Source organism: Epinephelus moara, chromosome 22 (genome assembly GCF_006386435.1).
Source record: "Epinephelus moara isolate mb chromosome 22, YSFRI_EMoa_1.0, whole genome shotgun sequence".
In the NCBI taxonomy this organism is placed as follows: Eukaryota; Metazoa; Chordata; class Actinopteri; order Perciformes; family Serranidae; genus Epinephelus; species Epinephelus moara.
In genome coordinates this window covers 26,991,185-27,011,433 of record NC_065527.1, presented here as the reverse complement: position 1 = coordinate 27,011,433, position 20,249 = coordinate 26,991,185, and the positions used below count along the sequence as shown (strand labels likewise).

The following is a 20,249-nucleotide window of genomic DNA, read 5'->3' as shown; positions in this document are numbered from 1 at the left end:
TATAAATAAAATAAAAATATTATATTAAAAATATTATAATTAAAATTTTGGGGAAAAAATGAATGCTATTGGAATCAGTCTGTGTAGTTTGTTAAAAATGCAGTGGGTTTTTAATCAACAAACAGTAACAATCATTTCAATATAATCACATATTCCACTGCATATTATTTGTCAGTTTGTCCTGATGTTGCTGCTGTAACTGTTGTTGACCTTTGACCTCCCATTAATATTCATCTACGTAATGATTTGTTCTAGTATCCAATTTGTAAGCCTTTTTGAATATGTGATTTCCGATTTTGATTACTGACTGATCTTCGCTTGCGCATGTGTGTGTCTCTTCAGGGACCTCGTGGTTTGCTTGGACCCAAAGGTCCTCCTGGAATCCCCGGACCTCCTGTGAGTAAACAATTTCAAACCGCAATGTTGCTGCTGTTTTTTCGGCTGCATTGTTTTATTCGTCTGTGACCACTGAACACCCACAGCACCTTCTGAAATAGTACCCTGTGACCTGATATAAAGACGGGGGTATCCAGCAATCTAAAAATGAATGTGTGATGTTCCCACAGTCACCTCAAAACAATACCAAGACACCCAGTATCACCTAGGGTTTAGGCAGCAAAGTCCATACTTGACAGTCATATATTTATATATAATAGAGTTGTTTGGCTACAGTGGTTGGGCTCTGCCCTTAAAAAAGTACTCCCACTGATTAGTTTTCCACTCCTTTAAACCTTCAGTGCAGTACTTTTGTCTCCCTCCTCTGGCAGTGAGAGTAATTACACAAACACTCTCAACGTGTGCATATGCCTACAGGTAAGCTTGCTGCATCTCCCCTGCCTCCAGTTGCGCTCTCTTCAAGTCTTTTTTTTTTTCACTTGAATCCTTCCTCTGAGTAAAAAGTTTCTTTTTTACCTGGAGTATCCACTCCAGAAACTTCTCATAAATACCTCGTTGGATTTCTGCCATACTCCTAGCTGCTGCTCCATCACTATTTTTATCAGTGGAGGATTTATATTTGCTAAACTGTCCGTGAGCTGAGAAAAGCAAATTAGAATTCCGTGGCATCATCACACTGTAACGTCTATGAGCTGAGCGGGAATTCGCGGGTACGGGCCAGCAGGAGAAACACTTCTCTATATATTCAGTGCAGCAAGTAAACCTGGAAGCCAGAAACTTTTTTTTGGCATATGCACCAGGCGAGCACTTACACTGAAAGTGATAAGGCTATCTTGGGGTCCAGTATGTAGTTATTATTATACATCTATGCCTCGAGTTGATAGCCGAGATAAGGAGGTCACAGAGGCCTGGTAACCTCACATATTTCTTACTTCACACCAACATATTTTGTTTATTTTCAAACTGCTTCAGCCACAGCCAGTGCTGCCTCGAGTGACAGCTCCCTCTAGAGCCACAGAAAGCTTTTTACACGTTTTGTTTGTTTGTTTGTTTTTTCACAAGACCTGTAAATAGACATTTAGAATCTGTGGTTTCCCTTTAAGCAGCACAGTTTAAGGATTTAGGTGCCTGCCGATTCCCACAAATCTAAAGACACACACTAGCATCATCACCAACATCTATGATTTTTTGTGAGTGGCATTGAGAAAGGCACTAGCAAGGATTGTTTCAATTCTCATTGCAATCAAAAAAATGTGTGTGTACAACTCTGTTTTAATTGTTTTCTATGTGGTTCCTGACCTTTTTCCCTAAGGAGCCACTTTGCTATCATTCAGGAGACTCACAGCCCCTGACTAAATGACATATTTTACGGATATTACATATTATCAATGAATAACAATAACAGTACAGATCAACTGATAAATTAACCCAAATAGCGAAAGTATTAAAGGAAGTTAATGTAAAATCTGTGATTTGGATGAATTTTGAGCAGATTATTTTCTGTGAATATTTCATCAGAGATGAGTTCTCCTGATATTTTAGGAACTTTTTATACTTAAAAAAAATCAATCCTGTATTATGTATTTTTTGTTTGTTTGTTTGTTTTAACAATCATACATACTTAATATGATTACTTTTTGACGAATTCAGTGGTTTCTTCTTCCTGCACTTGGCCATTGTACTTTTAGCTCTTAGGTTGTTTTAACTGCAGGACGAGGCTGTTAAACACAAAGTGAAGGCTCTGTGAATGATATAGCTTGTGTTCAGGTCTATTGTTTTTCATGTTAAGGTTATATTTACAATAATAATCAAAACTTTGAAAATTGATTTTTCTCCTTTTTCTATTCAGGGTGTACGAGGAAATGACGGGCCCCACGGTCCCAAGGGAAACCTGGTCAGTGTCACTATGAGTTATCTACCATGTTATCATGTGACCTTGTAATTTTGAATTAGCTGATGAGTATCAGTACCCCTAACTGTAACACAAAACTTTTCTAATGAGTAATTCTAAGATTTGATTCTCTCTTCCTCCTCTATCCTTCACTCTGTCCTGCTGTTTGCCTTGCATTTGTCATCACTTTATCTTCCTCTGTGTCTGTCTCTCAGGGTCCCCAAGGAGAGCCAGGACCTCCAGGTCAGCAGGGAACCCCAGGAACTCAGGTGAGATAGAAGACAGCCGGCCATGTTCACAAAGTTGTGTTGTTAACTTTTTTTTAGTAATTGTGGGCTAAAGAGCAAAGTATATATGTATACAAAATGGAAGTAAACCGTTGTTGTGGAGAATTAATTAATTCATTCATTAATTCATACATTCATCCTTTTTTCTTTTTTTTTTTTGCAGGGAATGGCAGGACCTCAGGGAGCCATCGGACCTCCAGGAGAGAAAGTAAGAAAATAAAAACGAATACAGTTACTCTGTATTGAAAATACCACCGCATACAGGAAGTTAAATATTCAGTAAGCAACAGTTATACAATAGAATGACCAGGATGAACTTATTAATTTTACTAGTTAAATCCTCTTCATTCATGAAGGACAGCTCTAAACGAGGGAAGGAAGGGTTAACAGATAACTCTTTAGCCCTCTGAGGTGTTTTGGAGATCCATTATCATAATGAAACAGCGTTTGGACAGCATCCTGCGTCTGCAATTTGATGTTATTTCATGTATTTAGAAAAAAAACGATATTGCAGTGACACAAAGTACAGTATAGGATATTATTAAAGTAAAAACCAGAAGGATATGTGAGAAAGACGGGCAGTTTTATGCAATTGGAGATGAAGAGGGCCCAAATTCTTTAGAAATCTATAATAGCTTTATTGATTGTGATATTTATTCCTACCTGGTACAGAAAGAAAGTCACATATTTCATAGTCCATAATATAGTATTACATTTTCTCCAGAAAAGTTTGACTCAAAACATTGAATTAGATGAAACAAAACATGCACTGCATATCATATCTCTCCATTATGGGTAAGGATAACATGAAAGGTTGCTTGATGACTACTCTTCATTGATGTCTGTCTCTCTTGTAGACTTAAACAGTTTCTTTTTCTAATTGCATTGGCACTATCTTTGAGACTATATGTTATTTTTGCACAACTTTTCACACTAACCACAAAACCGCTCACTAAACCAGCACATTATTATCTCCTGCAACAGCAAACAATTCTTGCAGTTCACACAAACCATTTTAATAAGCACACAAAGCACCAAATGCGCAATGATGGTTTAAATGAAAAACACTTGCAGCTTTTGCTTTTTCCGTGTGCAGGGCACAGCAGTTTGCAATAACATTGTCATACATGTAGTAAACGTACATAAACATAGGTGAAGTATGGATATGTATTTTCAGAACACAACACACTATCAATACAAATGAGTGAAAAGGGTGTTTCTTCTCAAAATCCTCTAAAACTCCTCAAACAACTTAAACGCAGTTGAAGAAAATAAAAACATTTGTATTAGAAAAAGAACAAAAAATAGGCAAAATATGGCCTTCTTTATGGGTCTGGACATAATCCACATGGCATGCAATGTTGTCCTGAGCAAGGCAGCACATGTGTCAAGACAGGCAACTGGCAAAACAGTGTGGCTTGAAGTGTGTTAAGTTGCAAACTGAGAGTAAAGCAGTGAGTTGTGTTTACAGTTTTGCAAAAAGTGTGTCATAAAATTACAAACTGAGTATGTGTGCATACAGTTTGGCATACTTGGTAAATGCATTTACTACAATTGTTCATGGTTTCAGAGATAGTGCTTCAAGAAACACTTAGTGTTTAAGCATTCAGAAAAAAATTGCTAAGCAATAGTCACTTTGGGAAATATGCTTATTTGCTATCTTGCTGACATTTACATCAGAATTTTAATAACACTGATATCTGTCCATCAAATATGAAGCTGCAGCCAATTAGCTTACATTAACATAAAGACTGGAAACTTACCAATTCTCACTGTCCCTGTGTTAATGGCAGCTCAAGTAACTCTGAAATTACATTGAAATTACACATCTTCTCTCCGTTACATTAAGCATATAAAGGAAGCGACTGCAACCGTTAAGTAATCTGTATGTGTCAGGGAGAATCAGAACTGAGTGTTCATAATGACAAGCAAAACTTTTGTCCCACCATAGTTCATTAATGTAAATCATCTATATGTTGGTGTCAGTGAAGGATATTTGTCAGCCGTGTAGCTACACAGTTTTTAGCACGTTATTCTTCCTATGCTGTTTTATTGACAAACAGTTTCAGGTTTAGTTCCACCATCTTCTGGACTCTCACTCATGACCACGTTGTCTTCTCCTCCAGGGTCCTACAGGGAAACCAGGTCTGCCAGGAATGCCTGGAGCTGATGGCCCTCCTGTACGTTTGTCTCTTCCTTTTTTTCTTTGTTCATATCACTAAAACTGAATTAAGTTGAGTCTACCAACAATGGGTGTGCGTCCTGAGACTTGAGCTTTTTGTCATCCCTTTTCAGGGTCACCCAGGAAAGGAGGGGCCCCCTGGCACCAAAGGAAACCAGGTGGGTGTCAATCATTACCGGATCACACAACATCACTTCCATCTAGCTAACTCAATATACTAATTGAATACGAGTCATAACAGAAAAAAAAACATATTACATCTGACAGAGTTTGGTCAAAAATGCACAATGAATTTGTTGGTGCAGTTACTTTAAGCATGTCTTTGTTGTTGCAGTTTTCCATGTAAAAATGACGCCCAACATAAATACTTTAAGGTATTAATGGTGTTGTAAACTTTGTTCCTTGACCTTCTCCAGGGTCCCAACGGTCCTCAGGGAGCTATCGGCTATCCTGGCCCTCGTGGTCTCAAGGTCAGCACAATGAATTTTTCTAGTTATTCTTTAACAAACAGGTTTGTTGATGGTGAGGTAATACCGGTATTTTCAAAGTTTCAATGTGCCACTAAATTGAACCCACACAAGACTTAAATATCCCTTAGCCTGTCAGTGTGTTAATCATGCAATGCTTTAACTGCAGGGAGGTCAAGGAATCCGTGGACTGAAGGGCCACAAGGGAGAGAAGGTAAGTGATTAATTCCAGTTTAATACTTCCACTAACTCAAGAAATACTCCCTCTTTAATCACAATTGCATAGTGAAAGCGATCTAATATATACATTTTTTTGTTGACACAAAACAAAACAGGACATATTAGGTTTTTGTCTAAAAGGATTTTGAGTTATAATCAATAACAAGGTTGATCTAGTATTTAATGGAATGTGTACTGTGTGCTTTTTGTTTGCTTGTGTTTTTAGGGAGAAGATGGTTTCCCTGGAATTAAAGGCGATTTTGGTCCCAAGGGAGAAAGGGTAAGATAGATTAATGGAGCAAGAGGTTAACTGATGTTTGCTAATAGACTTTATGGATGAAGGAAGTGGTGGGTTGATTGACTTTTTTATTGTCATTTTATAACTTCACCATATTTTATTATATTGGGTGTATCTATAGATACATATTGCTTGATTTATTCTGATTATGCTTTGTCTCCTGCTGACAGGGCGAGATTGGAGTAACAGGCCCCAGAGGAGAAGATGGTCCAGAGGGGCCAAAGGGTCGTGTCGGACCCCCTGGTGAGATCGGACCACTTGGACTAGTTGGAGAGAAGGTACAATCAGATTATGCAACTATCTCTTAGTAATGTGAGATAGATTCTTAGGAGCATCATCTCCTGCTTTATGTATTTTTCACTTAAAGTGAAATTCATCTTTTGCTTCGCAGGTGCCTTTATTCCTCATAAATTTCTCAAGATAGTTCTCATTTTCTTAGAATTAAGAGTAAGGCCTCCTCTTTGACAGTGCATTAAACAGGAAGAGTCCCTGTGAAGCCCTCTTGTGGTTATACAAGTATGTGCACTTAAGTGAAACGTGACATTTACACATGGAATTTGCAGTATTTTCAACTTCAGCTGTATCTATTTATATATCAGCTTAGTTATGATCTTGTGCACACAAGATAAAAAAAACAGAGGCTACTTGCAGGCCAAAGTGCTACATATAGCTAGAATAAAAGAAAAGAAAATGTTTGCAAAAAATCAAGTCAATAGAATAAAATAAACACCAGGGATAGCATATTGTTAAAAGAAAAACAATGACTAAAACTTAAAACTTGAAAACTAAGGCTATAACATTTCTTCAAATTAAAGCCAACCTCGACTGCTATTTCATTTCTCCCTCTGACATAAATTTCATAGCTCTTATTTATACACTTGCTTTAATTAAACTGCATCTGTCCTGATGTATGTCTTGTAATATGAGCTGCTGTCCAAAAAATTAATTATTTCAAAAAAAGAAAGAAAAAATATAATTATATTATAAGTGTTTGTCATTTTGTGCTGTATTTTTGTGTCAGTTGCTTCTTATTTTAGCTATGCTGTTAATTTTTATTGCATGGAAATAGGACTGTAGCACACCTGAGCATATTATCAGCTAATTCTCATTTGGTCCTCATATTGTGGCATATATTTCTGAATTTGAACAGATCGTCATTAGCAGGGTTGTGATAAGATTTCTTGTTTAAAAGATTGGTAATATTTAAACAGTTCCAGATGTTGTGACCCAGTCAAATAAAAGAATGATGACTAATTATGTTATCATGTGATATCAGGGTAAACTTGGTGTACCTGGACTTCCTGGATATCCTGGAAGACAAGGACCCAAGGTAAGAAACACATACATATTATCCTCACTGACTCATTTACTCATCCAAGATCACTTTCACTCCAGTGGCCATCAGGCTTCTGCATGGTGAGATACACAGCTGATGATGAGATGTTGATTTGTTTTTTAGGGATCTCTTGGATTCCCAGGATTCCCTGGCTCAAACGGCGAGAAGGGAACAAGGGTAAGTGAATGTTCTGTGGAAGATTTCCCTTCTCAAAGCAGACTTTTCAACTTCTTCAGGCCATGAATGATTAGTGATCAAATTAGATTGGCTGTTTAATTATCTCTACACAGATGAGCTAGATTGATAGATCCTGTAGATTAAGTTACATAATCAGTAATATGCAGTTAAATTCTGTCTGAGTCTGCAATTGTTTTGTTTTTTTCCATCATTTTAGGGTCTCACTGGCAAATCAGGGCCAAGAGGACAAAGAGGACCAACGGTACCATTTTGCATTTATTCATTTGTTCTTTTAGTCAGTTTGTAAAAGTTTCTCTGCTCACAGGATGGTCTTTTATCTTCCCCACACTCAACTGTTTTTTGTTTGTTTGTTTGTTTCATTTTTTTGTTGTTTGTTTGCTCACGGTATTAAAGAGTAACTAACAGTTTCACAGCCCTCTCTGGCTGAAAGTTTCAAGCTTGATTCATCTCAACAGTGATGCTTGGATGGGGTCAGAAGTGTCCTTTTTTGCACCTGTGACCACACCCTACAGTGATGTCACAGGGTCCTGTAGTACACCTTTGCATCACTGCAGTAAGGCTGAATCCAAATGTCCGCATTTCGCATTTCTCTCTGCAGAGAGTCCACTTGGGGTGCAAACTTCACCACACTTAACTGATTTATTTACCCACAATTCGTTGCAATAGGTTGTAAGTTTTAAAAATTGCTGACAAAGAAACAAACAAAACTAACTTATTATGAATGTTTAAAGCAATCGTGTATTAAACCTTTATTTAAATTGTGTAGGCCATAAACAGTATTCAACCACATCATGATATAGACATATGTAGAAGAATAGGCGATAGAAGTCATCACAATGCATTTTATTATTGCAGCCTACCCTATGACAGCTGTGCGGTGTAATGCCGAATAAAGGCTGAGAAAAATGGCTGGAAAGCAACAGTAGAAGATCTTCTAATATAAGTATATCCAATTTATTTAGTCACAGTCTGGTCCTTATTTACAGCCATGTCTGTATTTGATTTAAGCCCATAGAAATGTATGAATATCATTTTGTTCACTCAGAAAAAAGCCTATTCATTAGCCTGATAAGCAGGGACAGGTAAGGAGATGCCATTCATCAACTTATGTGAGGAAGAGACAGCAGCGATCACATTGTAGTTGTAGCTCAAACGTTTCCACGGCAACGACTGAAACCAATTTAAGGCCTGTCTGTCAGCGGCTTGCAGTCTTATGCCCTTGCAAACTTTACGTGATGACAGTGAACATGACACAGTACGTACAACTGAAGTCTGCGAGGGCTCAGTCTGTAAATCCAGAAGGTGGAAATTTGGATTCAGCCTCAAGTGCAAAGTTAAACCACTGAAGGTTAAAACTCATCGTACATCAAGGTAACCACAGATTGCATCACACATCCATAATTTTTGACTAATTCTGGATACTGACTGTGTCCATCAGGGCCCCAGAGGGCAGAGAGGACCAAGGGGCGCGACTGGGAAACCAGGAGCAAAGGTTGGTATACACACTAAATTCATCCAGATGGTACTGAGAAATTGTGTTTGTGTACGTAGGTGCTTCATACATGCCATATTGATTGTTGTTGATGATCATGTTTTGTCATTGTTGTCATTGTCTACATGATTATAACTATACACTCATATCACTGGAACTTCAAAGATAGATATTTAGATTTTTTTTTAATTTAATATAATAATCTCACAATTTGAATTTGACACACAAAGACAAAGCACACTATATTGATATTTCTGGCAAAACGCTTATCTCCATTAACCTGTCTTTAGTCTTTGCCTTCTGGTCTTCGTCTGGCTCAAAATTGAAGCCCATTTCAACATATGATATGAAAGAATAATAGTTTGTGATGCAAAACTATTTTTTCTTTAATTCACTATGTTTTTGTTCTGTTGCCTTTTAGGGATCTTCTGGAAGTGATGGCCCTCCTGGTCCTCCTGGAGAGAGGGTGAGTGCTTAATTTTTGTCACAGGAAAGCATGTCCTGCTGCGTGGCACTTTGTCAGAGCTTACATTCAAATCTGTGACACTAAATGTCTGTATTTGGCATTCTGATTATCTTCTTATTATATCATATGTTGTTGTCTCACCAGGGATTGCCCGGACCTCAGGGAGCCAGTGGTTTCCCTGGACCAAAGGGACCTCCTGTAAGAAAAATGTCTTGATACCAGTTTTATATCGACTGATTGAAGATACTTTATATATTTAAGCTGGTATCACTGTATCACTGTTCATAGAGGAATTGTTGGTTTTGGGTTTGGGTTTTGGGTTTGATGATTCCTGTTTCTTGTTCTGTTCTGTTAAGGTTGAGATTTAATTGATATATGATGGTTGATTGATGTTTTTTTACAGGGACCACCAGGAAAGGACGGACTGCCTGGACACCCTGGGCAGAGAGGAGAAGTTGTAAGTTTTATTTTTTAATACTCTTGAAGATGGTTCCCCTGTTTAAACTGATGAAGACTTTCACATGGATACCAGTCATGGTTTTGTCATGGGATGCAGTCACCCAAAAAATATACCTGATGAAGGTCTAACAGACTGAATGTCAGAAATTAATAAATGCACCATCAGCAAGCAAGACACCATTCAGTATTTTTCTAGTTTTTATTCACGGATGCTGCCACTCAGAAATTATGTCAGTGATTGGTTTGTTACAGATTAATTTTTATATTGTGAGAAAAAATATTTTTACACTGTTTTTTGTTCATTTTAAAATCAGAGGTGTTTTAGTGATGCCCTTTGCAGGTGGGTTGTATGCAAAGGGGCATCAGTCATAGTTTGTTAAATCTTAATTACCACAGTTATGTACCTGTACATGTTTTTTCAGATATCTAATCCACAGGGACATATCTACACAGTTAAGATAAGGCTTAAGGGTACACTTGTTGCTGATCATCTGATTAACAAACATGAAGGAGCCACTAGTCACATTGTTCACTTAAAAGTTTACACTGACACTTAAAGTGTCAGTAAAGTAATTGGTAAAGTCGATGTGCATCCTCCTAATATGCACTGGATTTTTTTAACCTATATTTCTACAATGTTCGTACTCCAGCTGGCAACCTGGAAAGATAGCTGTTTACATATTACAGAGGATTGTTGTGTCATGTACTGTTGACTAGATGTTTATTCTCTGCTTTCTGTTGAGTGGACAAATTATTGAAGGCAAAATGCTATTTACATCAGAATGATTCATTCTTTCAATCTTATTTCACTTTCACTTTAGTCTTAAAGATGAGTTTATGATGAAAGTTATGGAAAGACCTGGGTTGGGCTCTTCTGACAATTTTGACATGGATTAAACACCTTATGAAGCATCTTATTAGTAGGAACGAGGTTCAATATTTTGTGGATTTTTTATTAACTGAATTTCTCTCCTCAAGGGTTTCCAAGGTAAAATGGGTCCACCTGGACCTCCTGGAGTCGTTGGACCTCAGGTGAGTTTTCGGAATCTTGATGCAGAATGTTCTCATTACTGATACAGGAAGTCACATCAGTTTTCATAACAATACAACTTGCCCTCTTTTCTTTCTTTTTTCTTTTCTCTCCTTCCTCTATCCATTGTCAACTTCTTTGCACTTTACTTCCTCTTTCCTCTCCTCAACATCTTCTTCCTTTCCATGCCCTCTCTATCTCCATCCTCCCAGGGTCCATCAGGAGAGACTGGCCCCATGGGCGAACGCGGCCACCCCGGACCCCCAGGTCCACCTGGAGAGCAGGGACTTTCTGGTCCCTCTGGGAAGGAAGGCACCAAGGGAGACCCTGGACCCCCCGGAGGCCCTGGTAAAGACGGGCCCCCAGGACTGAGAGGCTTCCCTGGAGAGAGAGGACTGCCTGGAACCCCTGTGAGTATGACCCAGAGAAATACTGCGTAGATCATCAGACATATATTGATCACTTTGATAGGAGTAACTTGACCTTTGGATAAAAGTGTCTAGCAGGGTGAGGTGAAAGATCGCTGATTAATTCGTTCTTGTCTTTTCTTTCAGGGAGGTGGAGGACTGAAGGGAAGTGAAGGACCTCCCGGACCTCCTGGACCTGCTGTAAGTTTCAAACCATATGCAAAGTTTATTTTCAGAAATCCCACTTAGGAATGAAAAAAAGACAATAATTCAGCTACCCCACTAAAGTACTACAGTTTGTCAACAAAGGATTAAATTACTTTGTTTTAGGTCAGTACATAGTGTGTATTTGTTTCTGCTCAATTTTCATTTTGTAGGTTTTAATATTTCAAATATTTCAGTATTGGATGTTGTTATGATAATTGTTTCAGTTGGTAATAATACTATATCTCAGTCCATCCAACTTAAGAATTAAGTATTCACTTAATGAATACCTGCTGTAATCATTACTATCTTTATGATACTGTACCTTTCTAGGGTTCTCCTGGTGAGAGGGGCCAAGCTGGTACTGCTGGACCTGTTGGACCTCCTGGCAGACCAGGGCCTCAGGGGCCTCCTGGACCCTCTGGAGAGAAGGGAGTTCCTGTGAGCATTCTGAACACTTTTATCCAATGATGCATTTGACTCAACCTTTGGAATAAGATACAACTATTGATTCTCCTCTTTGTTCTTTTCTCTTGTTAAGGGTGAGAAAGGACCTATTGGCCCAGCCGGTCGTGATGGAGTGCAGGGTCCCGTGGGTCTGCCTGGCCCTGCCGGAACACCTGGAGTACCCGGAGAGGACGGAGACAAGGCAAGTAACTCTAAGTAACAGTCTTCATACCAACCTTACATTATAAAAACACCTTAGCTATCTTATTAAAATTACCAGTGTTTAAAAATGGGGATGATCATTAATTTCAGAGCTTTGTTATAAACTTTGCTGTAACATAATTTTTCTTTGTTGATGCAGGGTGAGGTTGGAGAGCACGGTCAGAAGGGCGCCAAGGGAGCTAAGGGAGAGCACGTGAGTGATGTTGACATGCATCTAACGTCCCCGAAGATATCTTTCTGATCGGAAATGATCAGAATTCATTTGTGTAAATGAAAAATGTCTTACAGTGCTGTTTGTGCTTATTTTTTGTTTGTTGGTAGGGTCCTCCTGGTCCGCCTGGGCCAATGGGTCCTGTTGGTCAGCCTGGTGCTGCTGTAAGTACAAATTTAGACTCTTTGAAGACAAAATCTGACGGTGTGCAGTGCCACCTGTTTGTACTTGTTCCTGATAGTTTGATTCCAAACAAACCAACCAGGATATAAAATGCATAAGCAGCAGAGAATCTTCCCCAAGAAAGCAACACAATAACCGTCAATTTGATATGTTTTCTGTTTTTCTTCTTCTGTGGTGCAGGGTGCTGATGGAGAGCTTGGACCAAGGGGGCAGCAGGGGCCTTTTGGAGCTAAAGGTGATGAAGGAACCAGAGGATTCCCAGGAGCCCCAGGACCCATCGGACTGCAGGTAAAATAAAAAACCAACAATACTCACTTTTGTGGCAGATTCACTCAAATCTTTAGATTTAGACTTTTATATGAATATTTAGGTGAAGTTTTGAGCTACACTCTTGTGCTAAGCTGCTAAGCTAAGCTAATCTTTGTGTGACTTTCAACTCCATCCTGCAGGGCTTGCCAGGACCACCAGGTGAGAAGGGAGAGACGGGAGATGTTGGACCTCTGGTGAGTTTCAGAAATACACAACATCAGCCATAATGACTGCATCAGTATTTTATCACTGTGAAATTCTAGATGATGATAAAAGCATGAGTTTCTTTATGTTTTCAGGGTCCTCCAGGCCCTCCAGGACCCCGTGGCCCTGCTGGACCCAATGGTGCTGATGTGAGTGTTTACAGCTCTTTTTGATAAAATGACAACATTATGTATTCTACATTGTTCACACTACCAAGAGCTGTCTTAAAGCTGACACTGTACTATTACAACATTGACTGTCAGTGATGGCATGTTAAATGAGACTGCTCCAAAAACAGCAATAGTCTAGAAGTAAAAAGAAAAGATTCTAGAAAGTTACTTTTAATAGCAGCAGTGTTAGAAAGGTGAGTAAAAAAAGGAAGTAGCTCTTACATTTTTGCTGATTTTGGTGTGAATCATTCAATCTTTTTGTCTTAATTGTTTGTTTGTATGTGTTTTTCAGGGTCCCCAAGGTCCTCCCGGTGGTTTGGGTAATCCTGGACCTATTGGAGAGAAGGTGCAGACTTAAAGATTATTTTGCTGACGTTGAAGCAATATTTCTGTCATACGTTTGATTGTTTTCAGAGAAATAGAAAATGAATTAATTTCAACTTGTCTTGAGGACTAAAAGAAATACTGTTTGCTCCACAGGGAGAGCCTGGTGAGGGCGGACCACCTGGAATAGTGGGAGAGCCAGGAAAGAAGGTGATTCGCTGAATGTTTTACCCTAACACCTTGTGGGTTCAGATGCCTTAAAGACAGGTTAGTAGCATCCATGAGTTAACAAAGACTTGTGTACTCCTGTTGGCAGGGTCCCCGTGGAGAGCGTGGAGAGAAGGGAGAGGCCGGACAACCTGGAACAGCTGGACCTGCTGGAGGAAGAGGACGACCTGGAGACGATGGACCCAAAGGAAACCCTGTATGACACCCACAATGAAATACACACACAAAATGACATTGCCACAAAAATCAATGAATTTAGACTCCACTGCTCAGTTTATTGCCATAAATTCAGACAACATTTTGACCTTTTAATTTCTGAGTTTTGTTTTTGTGTCTAACTTCAGGGTCCTGTTGGTTTCCCTGGCGATCCTGGTCCCCCTGGTGAGGTTGGACCCAGAGTGAGTACCCTGTTCTGATGAATACATGTCAGCATCTTATTTAATCACCATGTCAGTAAATTATTCTGTTCGAATTCATAGCTATGTGGATGCACAGCTTCGACCACTTTAGTTCAGCTTGTTCCATACACATGTTGTCTTGAGCTTCTTGCTTAACTGAACAAGAAAAATAAAACTGCTATGCTTTACTTCAGGGTCAAGATGGTGCCAAGGGAGAGAGAGGAGAAGATGGTGAACCAGGAGAATCTGTAAGTCAAAGGATACAACAATGCAGACATGTGAATGAAGTGTTAAAAGAAAGTCTCAGTCTCTTTAATCTGCCCTTCCTGCCTGCTATAACAGGGCTCCCCTGGACCCCCTGGTGAGAACGGACCTCCCGGCCCCCTTGGAAAGAGGGTAAGGTCACCATCTTCATTTGACATATACCTGACTGGTATAGTCCTATGCAGAAGTATTACAAAAAACAGCAAAGGAGCAGTCATGGTTACATTCCTCCATTATGCACCATTTCTTACAATTACAGAATACATTATATTTTTTGTTTGTTAATGTACTGTAATATGTCATATGTTTTACTTCCTAGGGCCCTGCTGGAACAAGAGGACCAGAGGGACGTCAGGGAGAGAAAGGAACTAAGGTGAGTTCAGAGCTTTTTAGTTCAGCTCCCTGTGGCTCTGCATCAATAATGTTATCTTAACTCATGGTAAAGATACCAAAGCTGACATCAGATTGTTTCACTTCCCTGTGATAGTAATTTCCATTAATGATTCCAAGATAAATCATCAGCTAGCTTTTATTCTGAAAAACATTTGCAACCAGACACTTCTACCAAGTAACGTCTCATCTCATTTTATTCTGTAAGGCAATTGTGGTACATAACTTTACAGTTACACATTGCATGAAATAACTTTTTAAAACATGTGTACACCTCTGTGCTGGGGACAGCCATTGCCTGAGGGACTTTCTTCCACTTTGGAACAAACATCCACTTGGACAACAAAAAATTGCTTAGATTGTAGTGGTTAAAGGTCAAAGATCACTGTGACATCACAAAGCACATTTCTGGCCATATCTCAAGAACTCATACGCTAATTATATCACAAATATCTGATAGGATAAAATGATACATTTATGACATTTACTTTACCAATTTACCATTACTTAATGCAATAGCTCAGGAACTAATCTTTGGTATCCACCTTGAAACTTTGGAGACTGAATAGATCTTCTGTGCTGTCGAGTTGAAGATATATTTGAATTCTAGTTTGTCATGTTTCTCAACATCATCATTTACAGGGAGACCCAGGCGCTGTTGGCCCCCCAGGAAAAACCGGCCCCGTTGGTCCCCAAGGTCAACCAGGAAAACCAGGAACAGAAGGTCTCAGAGGACTTCCAGGATCAGTGGTCAGTAAAGATAGACAATACAATATTTTATGAGTAACAAGTGTATACATTGTTGTTGTATGTGTCTGATGGCCACCTGCTAATGTGTTTCTAACTGTGATCCAGGGTGAGCAAGGATCTCCAGGACTTGCAGGACAAAAAGGACCACCTGGACCTCTTGTAAGATAACAATGCCACTTAATTTTCATGCATACGTCTACTCTGCACTTGGACATACACTGCTATAAAATAAGTTGTTAAGTCCAGCAGTCATTTCCCTTCCAGGGGCTTCTCATTCAGTCCTCCATTTTTTCTCTTTTTGTCCTCCATCTGTCCCATCCTCTATCTCTCTTCATCACTTTCACCTGTGTTTCCTTATGGTTCTTCCTTATGATCTCTCCTCTCCTCTTCTTTCCCTTCTTCTCCTCCTGCAGGGACCTCCTGGTTTGCCTGGCCTGCGTGGAGACCCCGGTGCCAAGGGAGAGAAGGGACATCCAGGTCTTATCGGTCTCATTGGACCCCCAGGAGAGCAGGGAGAAAAGGGAGACAGAGGTCTGCCTGGGCCTCAGGGAACCACCGGCCCAAAAGGAGAGAACGTAAGTCTGATCTCCTTTACATGTGTTAAAATGGGCAACTCAGCCACCATTATTCATTTGATAATAATTCATGTAAGCTATTGTCATCTTAGACATGTGTTGTGTTTTATTTCAGGGAATGGCTGGAGGCACTGGACCCATCGGCCCTGCCGGTCCTCCTGGTCTGCCTGTGAGTGCCTGTACTATTTTATCTCATGAACATGCCATCTTACTTTCTCTCTTGGCTCAGCTCCCAAGATGTTATTTAGTGTCATATCATGATTAATAACACTTAACAATGGTGACCATCATTAAACTAAATCCTCATATCTTTTAAAGGGTCCTCAAGGTATCAAAGGAGCTAAGGGCTCTTCTGTGAGTATACTTCAAGAGTGTTGGTACCACAAAATATGAATGAAATTGTTCCCAAAAAATGCATTAACATGGATCTGATGCAGTACCTTGAATCTTTCCCCTCTCTGCTGTTGTTAGGGAGGAGCTGGTCCAAAGGGAGAAAAAGGTGTACAAGGACCTCCTGGACCTCCTGTAAGTGCTTCACTATCACTTAAACTCTGCTCACTTCATTGCCCCTCACTGTTGATTGTCAGTTAACTGATTTGACAATGCATACTTGCCTCCCAGGGCCCAGCAGGTGAGGTCATTCAGCCCCTGCCCATCCAGAGAAGTCCCAAGTCCAAGCGTTCCATCGATGCGAGCCAGCTGCTCCCCGAGACCGACATGCCTGCATCTGATGCCACTGGCACTGAGTTCCTGATGGGCAGTGAAGGCATGGAGGAGATCTTTGGCTCTCTGAACTCACTGCGACAGGAGATCGAGACCATGCGTTTCCCTCTGGGCACCCAGGACAGCCCTGCCCGTACCTGCCAAGACCTGCACCTCAGCCAGCCAGACCTCAAAGACGGTAAGGGAAATATCCCCCCAAAATGTAGCTGGCACCTACTCAGAGTAATGATCCCTCCATCAGGTTTTGGTCCTGTTGTTGTTGTTGCGTCAATCTTGTCATTTCAACATGTGGATAATGCAGATCAACAATTCCTTTTTTTTATTAAATAACTCATAAAAAAGAGTCTTAGGGCCCTATTTAAACTATCTATAGATCATGGTCTTGAGCGCAAGGCACAGGTGCATTTAGGGCGTGTCCAACTCCACTTTTGGTAGCTAAACAGCGCATGATCTGGGTGCAATGTAAGGCGCAAAGGGGTTGCATTTACTATCTTAATTGATCATAGGTTTGTTTCCTTTTAATCAATTCACTCAGTACAACACATATACAATGGAATATCACACCCCTCATAACCTACCTGAAGACACCTCTATTCACTCCTTCCAAGGCAGATGACCTGTGGTGACGTATGTGAGGCGGCACCTATACATATGTACATATACAGCCGTCACCACAGTCATCCCTCAGTTCGACAGCCGCTCTTTACCAAGCCCGGCCGCACAGCAGGGCAACAAAGTGTTGTACCTCGTTCCTCTCCTTCAGGGAATAGAAATTAAAGTCATAACATCTCGGTCATCCACCAAGTGGCTGCTATTCAAATGGTTGACTCATCAGACTGGAGGTAGATTGCAATCTAGTTTTCTGCTGAGAGAAATGTAGAGGTAGCAGTAATGTCACTGCAGCAAATATCGTGGGACATTAAAGCATCAAAACAACCAACTGTAGTTATAAACTTGACAGAAGAAACAGAACTTAACCTTTAGCTACTGAAATAATCAATGAAGTTACTCTGCTCCTCGTTTGTAAATGTGCACAGCATCACTCTTAATGTGGACGTGCCTGACGAAAAACAAAGCTGTGAGCTGTATAGACTAGTGATGGCCAAATGAAGCCCCATGAAGCATTTCTTTATTTTATAAGCCCACTAGATGGCACTCTCTTTCAACAAAAGGTTGAAAGCACATTGAATTGCCATTCTTTGAGTGTCTCTTTTTAAACCAAGAGTGCCATCTAGTGGGCTCATAAAATAAAGAAAGTGCTTCATGAGGCTTCATTTGGCCATCACTACTATAGACCTATCGACATTTCAGAACTATATCATTACTACTACAAGTACATTTGCTACTTACACCACGTGAGCACTGGCTATGAAAATGACAACTGCGTCGGTCTGAAACTATCAATGACAGTTGTGCTGTGCACCGCTTTGCACCATGCATAGGATAGGGCCTTTCTGTTTTAATGTTTTTTTGACCTTGCTTTGTCTCTCTGTCACCCCCTACAGGAGAGTACTGGATTGACCCCAACCAGGGCTGCTCCAGAGACTCTTTCAAGGTCTTCTGTAATTTCACTAGCGGAGCAGAGACATGCCTGTACCCCAGCAAGACCATCAACACGGTCAGTCCACCAAATCAGCAACACTGTAAAATCTCCTTAAAATCCTGTTAATCTCCTCAGTGTCTGTTAGTGGAGGTTTTTATCAGCAGACTAAGACTTTAATTTTATCACATTTGTAATAAAACCACAAAGGTCTCAGTGTTATAACTGTTCAGAAAAACTTGGTTATTTGTGCAAAAATAAGAATATCATACTGATTCGTGATGTGGACAATTCTGCTGCCAGGTGAAGATGAGCTCCTGGGACAAAGAGACTCCAGGATCCTGGTACAGTCAGTTCTCCACTGGTAGTAAGGTTAGTAATCCTCTGTGACATGAGGACTGTTTGTGAAACTTTTGTTTTCAGCTAATATTTTAGTTCTTTACTTGATTACACTCTATTTTGTTCTCACCATCTATTTTCTCTCCCTTACTCTACTCATTTTTCCTACTAAACCCCTTTTTCCTTCACGGTCAAACCATCCCCTTTATGTGCATTCCATCCTATTGATCTCCCACCCTATCCTCCTCATTATCTGCTTGTCCTTCCTCCAAATCTCACTATATTACCCCCTCTTCCTCCTCTTCACACTCTTCCTCCTCCCAGTTTTCCTATGTGGACTCTTCTGGTGAGCCCGTGGGTGTTGTCCAGCTGGGCTTCCTGCGTCTCCTTAGCGTCCAGGCCCGCCAGGACCTCACCTACCACTGCCACCGCTCAGTGGCCTGGGCCGACCGAAGCGCCAAGAACAACTACAACAGGGCGCTGCACTTCCAGGGCGCCAACGACGAGACGCTGAGCTACGAGACCAGTCCTTACATCAAAGCTTTGGTCGATGGCTGCTCTGTGAGTTCACACACTTAATAATAAACTTTATTTACACAGCACTTTTCAAACAAAGTTACAAAGCACTTTACATGCACAAGCAGGCAACGCTCATACAACATATAACCAGTACAGCCAACACATTTTTGAACAGTCTGCCCTTTTTCCCATTAGTTTTCACTGCAGGTTTATTCCTCGTGTCTCCCACCTCAACATTATGTTTCAGGATATACATCACATTTAAAACATAATGATACAAATTCATGGGACCTTTAAGATAATGAACTTCAGAGGGTTTTCCACCTTCCTATACAACCGTTCAGTGTGCTATTTGAGAAAGAATTTGTTGCCTGCTTACACTCTGGCAAGTATGAAGTACACCTATTCAAAGTACACAAAAACATGAGACAAAATAGTGCTGTTTCCCCTATCGCAAATCACAGGAGAAACCACACCACTGCAACTTGCTTTTTAATGTTATTAAAATGCACACTGTGTGCGTACTGTGTGGGCAACAGTGTGTTGTTGTCACTTAAAAATTCATTTTTAATTTTTACCAGTTGACATTCACAGGATGTAATGAAGCATTTTCAAGGGTAACTTTGGTATTTTTTTTTAACTTGGACCCTATTTTCCAATGTCTAAGTGACTAATAAGAACAACTGTTTTTGAAATTGGGCAAAAGCTGCTGCTAGGTAACAATTCTTGGCATGTTCACGCCGTCAATTTGCATCCATTGAAAGTGCATTTATTTGCTGCTGACAAGCTCAGATTATTATTTAAAGTATGACCTTTTTGTTAAAGAATAAGATTGTTTTTGTTTAACCAGAAACAATGCAGAAATCGCTATCACCAATCCCACCAGACTCTACTAGAATCAACAGTAATTTTGACATTATAAAACACATTTAATTTAAAGAAACAAAATAAAACTCTCAAAAAACATTAAGGTTCATCTTTCCACTGTTCCAACACCACCAGCTCTGGTTTGGTTAAAATTCACCCAGGTTTGGCGATTGGGATTTTGGGGTCGTTTTTAGTTTAACAAAAAGGATCTTATTCTTTACAAGATAGGTCTATCTCTGTAGGAATCCTTTTCA

The 20,249-nt window shown here is 40.0% G+C and overlaps 1 protein-coding gene across 4 annotated transcripts in view; it reads left to right on the top strand.

Annotated features, from left to right (window-relative positions):
• Positions 1–20,249, top strand: part of col11a2 (collagen, type XI, alpha 2) — a 62,157-nt gene that overhangs the window by 39,166 nt on the left and 2,742 nt on the right. For all 4 annotated transcript variants that reach the window (XM_050035664.1, XM_050035662.1, XM_050035661.1 and 1 more), the window contains 44 exons: positions 343–396; positions 2,246–2,290; positions 2,503–2,556; positions 2,738–2,782; positions 4,701–4,754; positions 4,870–4,914; positions 5,173–5,226; positions 5,393–5,437; positions 5,669–5,722; positions 5,911–6,018; positions 7,017–7,070; positions 7,200–7,253; positions 7,471–7,515; positions 8,713–8,766; positions 9,188–9,232; positions 9,377–9,430; positions 9,636–9,689; positions 10,670–10,723; positions 10,934–11,131; positions 11,276–11,329; positions 11,666–11,773; positions 11,874–11,981; positions 12,141–12,194; positions 12,323–12,376; positions 12,576–12,683; positions 12,845–12,898; positions 13,004–13,057; positions 13,371–13,424; positions 13,559–13,612; positions 13,719–13,826; positions 13,975–14,028; positions 14,223–14,276; positions 14,371–14,424; positions 14,612–14,665; positions 15,325–15,432; positions 15,538–15,591; positions 15,846–16,007; positions 16,123–16,176; positions 16,326–16,361; positions 16,479–16,532; positions 16,629–16,908; positions 18,236–18,348; positions 18,574–18,642; positions 18,934–19,170. In XM_050035664.1, the coding sequence (XP_049891621.1) occupies positions 343–396; positions 2,246–2,290; positions 2,503–2,556; positions 2,738–2,782; positions 4,701–4,754; positions 4,870–4,914; positions 5,173–5,226; positions 5,393–5,437; positions 5,669–5,722; positions 5,911–6,018; positions 7,017–7,070; positions 7,200–7,253; positions 7,471–7,515; positions 8,713–8,766; positions 9,188–9,232; positions 9,377–9,430; positions 9,636–9,689; positions 10,670–10,723; positions 10,934–11,131; positions 11,276–11,329; positions 11,666–11,773; positions 11,874–11,981; positions 12,141–12,194; positions 12,323–12,376; positions 12,576–12,683; positions 12,845–12,898; positions 13,004–13,057; positions 13,371–13,424; positions 13,559–13,612; positions 13,719–13,826; positions 13,975–14,028; positions 14,223–14,276; positions 14,371–14,424; positions 14,612–14,665; positions 15,325–15,432; positions 15,538–15,591; positions 15,846–16,007; positions 16,123–16,176; positions 16,326–16,361; positions 16,479–16,532; positions 16,629–16,908; positions 18,236–18,348; positions 18,574–18,642; positions 18,934–19,170 (3,363 nt within the window). The remainder of the gene's footprint in view (positions 1–342; positions 397–2,245; positions 2,291–2,502; positions 2,557–2,737; positions 2,783–4,700; positions 4,755–4,869; positions 4,915–5,172; positions 5,227–5,392; positions 5,438–5,668; positions 5,723–5,910; positions 6,019–7,016; positions 7,071–7,199; positions 7,254–7,470; positions 7,516–8,712; positions 8,767–9,187; positions 9,233–9,376; positions 9,431–9,635; positions 9,690–10,669; positions 10,724–10,933; positions 11,132–11,275; positions 11,330–11,665; positions 11,774–11,873; positions 11,982–12,140; positions 12,195–12,322; positions 12,377–12,575; positions 12,684–12,844; positions 12,899–13,003; positions 13,058–13,370; positions 13,425–13,558; positions 13,613–13,718; positions 13,827–13,974; positions 14,029–14,222; positions 14,277–14,370; positions 14,425–14,611; positions 14,666–15,324; positions 15,433–15,537; positions 15,592–15,845; positions 16,008–16,122; positions 16,177–16,325; positions 16,362–16,478; positions 16,533–16,628; positions 16,909–18,235; positions 18,349–18,573; positions 18,643–18,933; positions 19,171–20,249) is intronic.